At 33.5% G+C, this 10,215-nt stretch overlaps 1 protein-coding gene across 2 annotated transcripts; it reads left to right on the forward strand.

Moving 5' to 3' along the window:
- The first annotated feature begins 585 nt into the window (after positions 1-585).
- Positions 586-8,863, forward strand: ARGS (arginyl-tRNA synthetase). Of its 2 annotated transcripts, XM_006572726.4 has the most exons (18): positions 586-682; positions 782-846; positions 988-1,139; positions 1,250-1,325; positions 1,442-1,543; positions 1,746-1,964; positions 2,998-3,078; positions 4,097-4,180; positions 4,280-4,384; positions 4,965-5,143; positions 5,529-5,613; positions 6,026-6,212; positions 6,394-6,463; positions 6,967-7,036; positions 7,498-7,587; positions 7,876-7,944; positions 8,153-8,254; positions 8,570-8,863. In XM_006572726.4, the coding sequence occupies exons 2-18, from the start codon at positions 835-837 to the stop codon at positions 8,678-8,680; spliced, it is 1,794 nt and encodes a 597-aa protein (XP_006572789.1). In that variant the 5' UTR covers positions 586-682; positions 782-834; the 3' UTR covers positions 8,681-8,863.
- The last annotated feature ends 1,352 nt before the right edge of the window (positions 8,864-10,215 follow it).

The following is a 10,215-nucleotide window of genomic DNA, read 5'->3' on the forward strand; positions in this document are numbered from 1 at the left end:
TTTAGACAATTTTAATTAAGTTGAATCATAAATTTAACAAAATTAACATAACTCAACCTCCCAATACCCTACTTAGAGATCAATAATTAAAATAATAATAAATTTATTTGGTCTTTCATTTCATTGATGTTATCTTTCTCTCTCTTATTTTTTTATCCAATAGAAATCAAAATTTAAATGATAAATTAATTATTACAAAATATAATTACATAATTTTTAGTTGATGTAAATGTAAGAATTAGGATAAGATTATATATATATATATATACACTTTATATTCATACATGTTTTATTAGTTACAGTGATGCAATTAAACACACAATTTTTTTTATTTTTTGAAAAAAATTGTATGAGAATCTTACCCTTAGAATAATACTAGATAAATTATATAATAGTTTTCAAATTTTAATTAATTAATTATTATTATTAATAATAAAGAAGTGTGTTAATGTGTTATAGTTGTAAGAAAAAAAAAGAAGGGTGTTATTAAAAATCCCTCTCAATGGTGGGCCTGAATATTGGTCCACGTCAACAGCCACCGGCCACCGGCAACAGTGTTCGTTAGGGTTAGGGCTGTTTTGGAAGTTAAAAAAAAAAACGCTCACAGTTGCGCCGTTATCGCGCTCCCATCATTTCTTTTTCTTCTCCCTCAACACAACACACTCACTCTTCTCTGCTTCTGGTTCGTTTTCTGTAAACTCACCTCTCTCTTCCTCTTCATTTCCTTACTTTTTAACACAACGTCGATTCGTTCGATTCTTATCATTTTTTGTGCAAATAGATTCACCGAACGTTGCTATTTAAGAACCACAATCCGTTTCCATTTCCATTTCCATGGCGTATGTTGTAAGTTCACTCAGCTTCTTCCATCTCCAAACTAACCAACTAATTTGCAATTGTTTTTCTTTTTATTGTTGTTGTTGTTTTGATTTTTTCTTAATTAGCTTACGCGTTTGTTTGTTTGTTTGGAATGATATGATTTTGCAGGAAGTATATTGTCCAGCTAGTGTTAAGAAGCAGTTGGCGAAGGAGTTTGAGGAGTCTCTCCGGATAACCGTGCCTGATGAACCCGATGTTGTGCCTTCTATTGATCCTTGCGCTGCCAACAAAGCTGGTATTAAATTCGCTGATTATCAATGGTTAGTTATGTGTGAATTGCGATATGCATTTAGGGTTTTAATTTAGTTGCGCCTTGTGTTGGTAAAGTTAAGATGCTAACTAGTGGACATTTTCATGTATGGTGGTGCAGTAATAATGCAATGGGTCTATTTGCTAAGATGAAAGGGAAGCAGACAGGATTCAGGGGTCCCCAGGCAGTTGGACAGGTATATATAGTGAGACAAAATTAATTCCCTTACTTTTTTGCATTTCACCTTACTAATTATTGATTTTGATTTTTTTTTTGGAAAATGATCATAAATGTGTGTTTTTGTTTGTGTAGGCCATACTTAACCATCTTCCGCAGTCTGAAATGATAGAATCATGCTCTGTAGCTGGTCCTGGGTTTGTGAATATTGTCTTGTCGAAGAAGTGGATAGCGCAGGTGATTGCATTTTCTATCTTATAATCTTTAGTTAGAAATGGTATGTAGACATTATTTAAGTCTGTTTTTATTGTTTGGGGGAGCGGGTGTGTCTGAAACATTGTGTTCATTGATTGCAAGGGTGCTATAAGATTCTCATTTTTTTATTATTAGTTTATTCACCACTCTCTGTTAGTACTTAACAAAAAAATCCCTCCTGCAGAGGTTAGAGAGGTTGCTGATTGATGGTATTGATAAGTGGGCACCTCGACTTCCCGTGAAGACAGTTCTGGTTGATTTTTCCTCACCTAACATAGCAAAGGAAATGCATGTTGGACACCTGAGATCTACCATTATTGGGGACACATTAGCTCGCATGTTTGAATTTTCACGTGTGGAAACTCTTATCCGCAGAAATCATCTTGGTGACTGGGGGACTCAGGTAGAATTATCTTCTAAAGTAATGCTATCTGTGCTGTGAATATGAAAATCCTGCATGTTTAATCCAAGGTTAAATGGTTTATGTGACTTGTTGTGACTAAATCTTTGACATACACTGAAAAGTAGATCCCTTCATATAATTTGTGGCATTGAGTAGCATATTTGCAACAGTAATTTAACATAATTATGTATGTTAGCATTACTAGGCTTGACACTAATTATGTTTGGGACAGTGGCTGATGTAAGTTGCTTTTCTAATTGTCTTCATGAGCAAGAACATGTATTACATCCTTCCTAATTTGATGAAGGTATGATATGTGTTGTTGGATAGCCACCTTAGTTGCTGCTTCTTTGGGGGCTGCCTTAGTTGCAGCCTGAAGGGTGTTGTTTAGTTTGCATCGACTAGAGATATGACTTAAACAGAGCTTATAAGCTTGGACAGCCCTCACCTTACAATCTGGTTTTGTGAGGTTTGGTTAGGCCTAATACTAGTTACTAAGATTGTATCATAGCCTATCCTAGAATCTAGATCCATTGTTTGGCCTCCCCCAATTGCCATGCTCCTGGCCATTAGCCTTGGGTGTGAGAGGGAGTGTTGTAAAGATGCCTTAATTGCCCCTAGTCCACCTTAGTTGTGCCTCTTTGGGGGCTGCCTTATTTGCAGCCCCAAGGGTGGTTTTTAGTCCCACATTGACTAGAGATATGACTTAAATAGAGCTTATAAAACTTGGAAAGTCCTCACCTTATAAGCTGGTTTTGTGAAGTTGAGTTGGGCCCTAAGACCAATTTCTAAGATGTGTTCTGTAATACTATGCTCTCTTGTGTAGCTTTAAGAAATTAATGTCCTAAAGCACTGCTCTCTCTCTGTCTAAAGAAAATAATTTAGATATTGAACTATTTCAATTAGTTGCTAAATATGGAATATACATTGATTTTTATAGGGTTGTTTGTGTGACATATTTGCTTGAATCATAAAACAATTTTCATTTTGATATTGGTATCATATGGCTCAAAGTCCATGCATTTGTTTACAGTTTGGGATGCTAATAGCACACCTCTTTGACACTTATCCAAACCCAGAAGATTTTAATGAAGCAGCTATTGGGGATCTTCAGGTGAGAAAATAGATGAATTGAACTGTCTCCATTTATTCTTATTCTTATTTTTATTTAGATGTTTAATCCTACATTGTTTTCTTGATATTTCTTTATTCAGACCTGGCATTCTTTTTTGAGTTCAGTTGTTGAATTAATTTCTAATTTCAAAATGGAAGTAAAAACTATGCAATCCAAACATAGTTATTAGAATCGTATGGTTCACGATTCGAATCCTGCAATTTGATATGATTCAACTACCCATCAGTTTGTATTATAATATCATATATGTCTAGTAATTTTGTTTTAGAAGACTTATGGTTAGGTTGCTTTATCTATTTCTAGTTCTAGTTTAAAATTAGTATTTATTACATTGAACACTATATATTATCTTTATGATATTTTTGAAGTATTTTTTCACTGTCTATGAATCTTGCAATTTGATGCAAAATATAATTAACAGTTCAAATATAAGCTTGGCAGTCACCATTTGAATTTCTATTTGACAATCTAGAAATTAATTTGCTATAATAGCCATTTACCGTAACTAGGAAATACAAGGTTTTATTTTCAGACATGCAACAGCGTGAAAGAAAAATAATCGGTGCCTGAAAAAGAAGTGATCTGTTTTATCTGCATGTATTGCTTTAAATGGTTATTCTATGCTCTGTTTGTGAATAAACTTTGGGCATAATGGATCTGCTGATTGAAATCAGTTCTATACCTCTATAGTCAGTCACCTTTCTTTTAATTAAAAGTAGAAAGAAGCTAATTAGCAAAGGAGTGAAGTTAGAACAATTGTTTGGGTTATGTTTTATTATTAATGTTGTTCTTTGTCAATTCTTATAACTGATGAACCATCAACCTTGAAATGGAAATGCTTATAGGTCTTGAGGGACAATATTCTCGTCAACTGTCACTTAGTTTTTAACTTGGTTGTTTTTGTCAAATATATTTCTATTATGAAGCTTTTTGTTTCACTGGATAAGTGAATTATCATTAGTGATTCTGAAATTTGTGAGAGATGGTGCATTTTTAGGCATTCTATAAAGCCTCCAAAGTGAGGTTTGATAATGATCCTGAATTTAAGTTGAGGGCACAACAGTCAGTGGTCCGGCTCCAGGTAAATTATATTGAGAGCTTTCCTTTTTTTCCTCCTTTGTTCGTAATATCTTAACGAACTTGGTTTTAAATTTAATATATGTATTAATTTTGGCTTCAGAGTGGAGAAGAAAAGTATCACAGGGCATGGCAGCAAATTTGTGATATTAGTCAGGCTGAATTTGAAAAGGTCTATCAACGTCTTGGAGTTCGATTGGAAGCAAGGGTAAGGCTTCTAGTTTCCTTTTTTTACTGACTGAGTTCAACTGTGTCTATTGCTTTCCCGGGGGGGGGGGGGGGGGATATTCTAAGCTTTTTTATTTTTAATATTTATTTTATTTTTTAATGAGTCATATAAGCACTACAGCACTACCAACTCTATTCATGGTTAGTATTTTCTGGATTAGATTTCTGTCTTTTGACCAGATCTCCCATATTCTTTCTAGTTTCTATTAAGTCTTGTGTCTGTTCTCAAACTAGCCTAAGAAAAATGAATAATTTTTTCTCTGAGAAGCTGCTTGATAACTTAGATTTTCTGTTCCAATTTTATTGTCAACTAAGATTGAGATGAGAATTTTGTAGGAAACACAATTCATTTACTGGCCTTGACATTTGTAGCCAAAATTATCAACCTTTCAGCTTAAAAAGCATTGTTTTTGAGCTGATTATGTGATGACGTGCATAAAGTGTAACAATAAATTAGTGTAGATTGAATAAATAGATTTTTGTTGTAATTATATGTTTTTGTTTGATTGAATAATTGTGTCATTTTACTGAGTACTGAATGATAATATATTTGGTTACAGGGAGAGAGCTACTATAATGATTTAATCCCTCAAACTTTGGAGAGATTGGATAATTTAGGACTGATTGAAGAAGATGATGGTGCTCGTGTGATATTTGTTGAGGGTGTAAATATACCAATTATTGCTGTGAAAAGAGATGGTGGCTACAACTATTCTTCAACTGATCTAGCAGCACTTTGGTTAGTTTGCACTTTCAGTTTTTTAACAAACACACACATACTGTTAAAGTTGCTGGATCACTTGAGTGGTCAAAATTGGTTATCGTTCATCAGCATGTTTGCTTCCTTGTTTAATCAAAACCGATCAACATCCATCAGAAGCTATATAAACAGCTTCTGTGTATTTTACGTATTAGACATGGTGAGAGAATGTTTGATCCCCATTATTAATCTGTTCCAAACATGCATATGTCAAATTTACTTATCTTTTGAATCTCTGTATACTCTGCCTTTCATGTAAACTTTCTGTATATAACAACTGCGGGTAATATGAATATGGAACTGGAAATACGTTGACTGCAGAAAATAAACTGTAATGATTATCTGAGTTACTTGAATCATGTAGGAATCGTCTAAATGTGGAAAATGTTGAGTGGAATATATACGTTACAGATGTTGGGCAGTGGCAACACTTTGATATGGTTTTTAAGGTATATCTCAGTTCTTGGTTTTTATGGTTTCTCTTGGCTACCACGATTTTTTCTTGTAACCAGAGCTCTTTCTACTTTTTTCAGTAGTGAGTTGCCCTTGATTATTGATGTCTCTTTCTTTTGTTGATAGGATATAGCATCCTTGGCTAATTATTTTCTGTCCTAATACTTTTGCTGTTCATTTCATTTTTTTTCCAATATTCTATAAGAGAAAAGTCTTGAACCATGACATATTCCTGGTGCTACTGTGCATTATTCCCATGACATGTTTCAATTTGTTGTTGTTAAGTTGCCATTATTTTTTCAATTTTCTAAAAGAGAAAGCTCATGGACCATGATGTATTTCTGATGCTACTTTGCATTTTTCTGATGAGATAAAATATGTTAGACATTCCCTCAAATCTTCTTTCAGGCCTTTAGGCGTGCAGGATGGCTGCCAAATCATGAAAATGAGTTCCCCAAATGTACTCATATTGGTTTTGGTCTTGTTCTTGGGGAAGATGGAAAACGATTTCGGACACGCAGCAGTGAAACTGTTAGATTGGTTGAGTTGCTTGATGAAGCCAAAAGGCGTTGTAAAGCTTCCCTCCTCGAGCGTGGTAAAGTACTAGTTGCCTAGTCACCTACTGCAATTTTTACTTCTTTCTTGTCTGCATGCAAGCATGAACGAAAGGAAGTTTTTGCTTGACTATATTGTATGAGTGTGTGTTCTTTCGAATCCCATTTTTTGAGATTCTAGACACTTAGATGATTAATCTTTGAAATCATATGCACTTTTAGATGCTGTTAAAGATTGGTCTGAGGAAGAGATCGAAAAGACAGCAGAAGCAGTTGGTTACGGGGCTGTTAAGTAAGCTTCTTTAACTCAATCCTTTCTCCCCTGCTGTGTCATTGGTTGTTTCATTGTAGTTGTATTATCTTGTGTTAATTTATGGAGATGTATCAGCTAATATTTCCTGTTGATGGATTTTCTTAAGCTGTTGTATAGTATATATGGTGCTTTAAATTCTGAACTAATGTCTGAATCCTGTTAATGCATACTAATTTCAATTTGTGTTTTCTGGTTGTATGTGGTAAGTGCTAAATCAAATAAATCAGAACTAAATATATGAGTTTATTGGGTTTTTACCATTCTGTGATTCTGTGAATTTTCCTGCTAAATTCTAGTCCGGGTATTATATTTTTGTTTGACAGCTATGAGGTGCGCTTATAGTTAACTTAATATTCTACATATCGCTTTTCTTTGACTTGACAAATCTTTCACTTGGAGTTTACTTTTGCCTGTAATGGGAATGCAACATGAGTTGTAGGCTTTCAGGTCCTTATGATAGTGTCTTTAATTTGTGTTTGCAGGTATGCTGACTTGAGGATCAACAGATTAACGAATTACACATTCAGCTTTGATCAGATGCTTAATGATAAGGTGCATTCAGTGTATGCTAGCATAGTTCAGTAAAGAAGTTTTTAGATCATTGACAATTATTTATGGCTGCTGTGCCACTTTTATTTCCCGTGTAACAAGCATCAGATGAAGTATAGGGTAACTTTGAGATTAATGTGTGGTTGGTAACCATGGATGGTAAATAGCACTGTGTTATAATTTTGATAAAAATAAAATATTGGATTGATAACTGACCGTTAATATGTTGAAGTCACATCCTTGGATGTTTTCTTCACTGGTTATCGGTTGCACATCTCCGTCTAGAGTGTATCCTTCACCCTAAGAAATAGGAGCCTTTTTTAACTACAACTATAACTGTTAGCACCTTATTAACAATGGGTGTTGGAACTGCTAAGAAGAAATGTTGAGACTTCTGTTTGCTATTGTTGAACTCTCTTTTCATCCCCATCTAAACTTGCTGATCCAAAGTTGTCATGAAACAGGGAAATACTGCTGTTTATTTGCAGTATGCGCATGCTAGGATCTGTTCTATTATGAGGAAATCTGGTAAAGATATAGAAGAAATAAAGAAAGTAAGTTATTTTTCTTCCCCGGATGATGATTTACTACTTTATTAAATGTCATAATAATCTAATATTCGATTCAATTGTTTTTCTAACTTGTCCTTAATTTGACAATACAAAATAAGAGTTGTCTTTGTTTACACTCTGCCAGGGTTGACTTGTTGCTAGTCAATTTTGTTCTCATCTATTATAATTTTCATGACTTTGTATATATAGTCAGTCAACTGAATATCGAGTATCATCAACTTGTGCACATTCCTTAATACATGTTTCATTTTCAACAACTTTGCGTGACAGAATGGGAATATAGTGTTGAATCATGAAGATGAACGTGCATTGGGGCTTCATTTGATACAATTTCCTGAGGTAGGAAATGTGAATAGCACAAGTTATTCTTGAGCTTTAGACGCTTGCATGCTAGTAATGTTTTGAATTTTGTTACTGGAACTCCATTTTCTTTAAATAAAAGACTTTGGATATTTTTGGCTATGCTATCTTGACATTTCTGTATATTGTTTTATAATCCAGAAGATACTTACGAAGATATTTCGGCTGTGTTGTTTTATTCTTTCAGGTTTTTGAGGAGTCGTTGACCAATTTGTTGCCCAATGTGCTGTGTGAATACCTCTATAATTTGACAGAAATCTTTACAAAAAAATTTTATACTAATTGCCAGGTATACTTCTAAAGTCATAACTTTATGCTGTTTTCTATGCACTTCCTATTCCTGTTTTGTTGTAGTGGTATGCATAAAATCGCCAAGTAGCATAGCTGTTGTATTTACTGCGAAAGATGTTAAAGATAGATTACTATTTTGATTATAAATACCTGATGGTGGGTTATCAGCTGAAATTTCTCTCTTCGCCTTAAAACTTTCTCAAATATTACTTCTTGTTGGGTGTCATAGAATCCTAGGTGCAATGTTCAGTGAAACGGGAAAGAATGATGTTAGATTGAAGCCATGAAATTCAACTTGTTTTACCTTTGGCAGGTTGTGGGGTCGCCTGAGGAGACTAGTAGACTCTTGCTATGTGAAGCAACAGTGACTGTGATGAGACAATGCTTTTATCTCCTTGGAATTGAACCTGTATACAGGCTATGACCTACCTGAAGAGCTTCAAATGCAAATTTTTGCAACAGATATTATTTTTGTCTGCGCTGGTGTAGGAAACTTGTTCTTGCTAATTAGCTGTTCCCTAGTGTTTATGAAGGGAAAGTAGGAAAATAGTGAACGAGATGATTGTAATTTTACTCAAAAGGCTCTTTAAAATTTAATTTGATGCTATACCGACGGTTTCCTTTAATTTTTAGGCTTTGTATCAGTGATTTTCATTCTACGTTACTTTTGATCATTTTGTTATTTATTTCGTTGATTTTAAAATTTATTCGGCTGAAATTTTTGTAATAAGAAGGCTAAAATAAATTGCCCAGATATCCTTTAAGGTTTTTATTTAAAAAGTTTTTTTTTTGCAGCTTATTAGGCTAATCTATATGTTAATTATAGAGGTATTTTTAGTTATAATTATTATAAAATAACTTAATGTTTATCTTAAAGTAATCTTATAGTTTACTGATATTTTATTGTGATCTATTTAGTTTTTTTATCTTATTTATTTTATTTAATTTGATCTTTGGTCTTTTATTTTTTTAAAGTTTATTTTAGTTCATCATCTTTTTAAATTGATTCAAAAATGATCCTTCCATCATATTAAAGTTAATATTGTCAATTAATATGTACATACCAAAAGATAAAAATTGTTACAAAACCTAAAATGTGTCAAACCTCTCAAGATACTCAATGCCAACTCTCTTTTGATATAGCAATACGAGTCAAAAGTGTGTCAAATCTCTCAAGATACTCAATTAAGGAATCTTCTTGCTTCAGTCTCGCAAGTTCTGCCATCAGGTTGTTGAATGCACTAGTGTCAAATTGATTGCCCACGTCTTGCAAAATTTGCCGTCACGTTTTGTGTTTGTTATTCACATTTTGCATGTAATGCCTTTGTCAACCGACTTTGTTGCTCTTCTCCAATTCAAAAAATTGTTCGGATTTTGCCTTCCATTCTCGATAATTAGAACCATCAAAAGAGGGAAAAGGGATTTGCGTCCTATCCACCACTGAGACCATGGGTTCCTGAGTCCCACTATGATTTTCATCCTTAGTTGTGATTTTAGGTCTCCTATGTTGGGTTGCAATCGAAACAATCAGTCCCTTGATAGATTTGTGTATCATCGCGAACGAATTTTGCATTGATTCTTGAAGATCAGAGACAATCTTCTCATAAAAATCCATGTGTGTCTCAAGCTTTTTTGTTGTCACCTATCAAACTGATACCAATTGTTACAATTAGAAATAAATTTATAATGTAACTTCACTCACTCTTACCCACACCGCGCAAGAGTAAACACATTAAATACTCTCACTTCCTAATTTTATCTAATTGTTTTAAGATAAAATCTTAATCTTATCTAATTCTTTAAGATAAAATCATAATCATAATTTCCTAATCTTATCTAATCTTATTTAATTGTTTAAAATAAAATCCTAATCATAACTTCCTAATCTTATCTAATTGTTTAAAATAAAATCCTAATCATAACTTCCTAATCTTATCTAATCTTATCTAATTGTTTAAA

The sequence above is a fragment of the Glycine max genome, chromosome 1 (assembly GCF_000004515.6).
Source record: "Glycine max cultivar Williams 82 chromosome 1, Glycine_max_v4.0, whole genome shotgun sequence".
In the NCBI taxonomy this organism is placed as follows: Eukaryota; Viridiplantae; Streptophyta; class Magnoliopsida; order Fabales; family Fabaceae; genus Glycine; species Glycine max.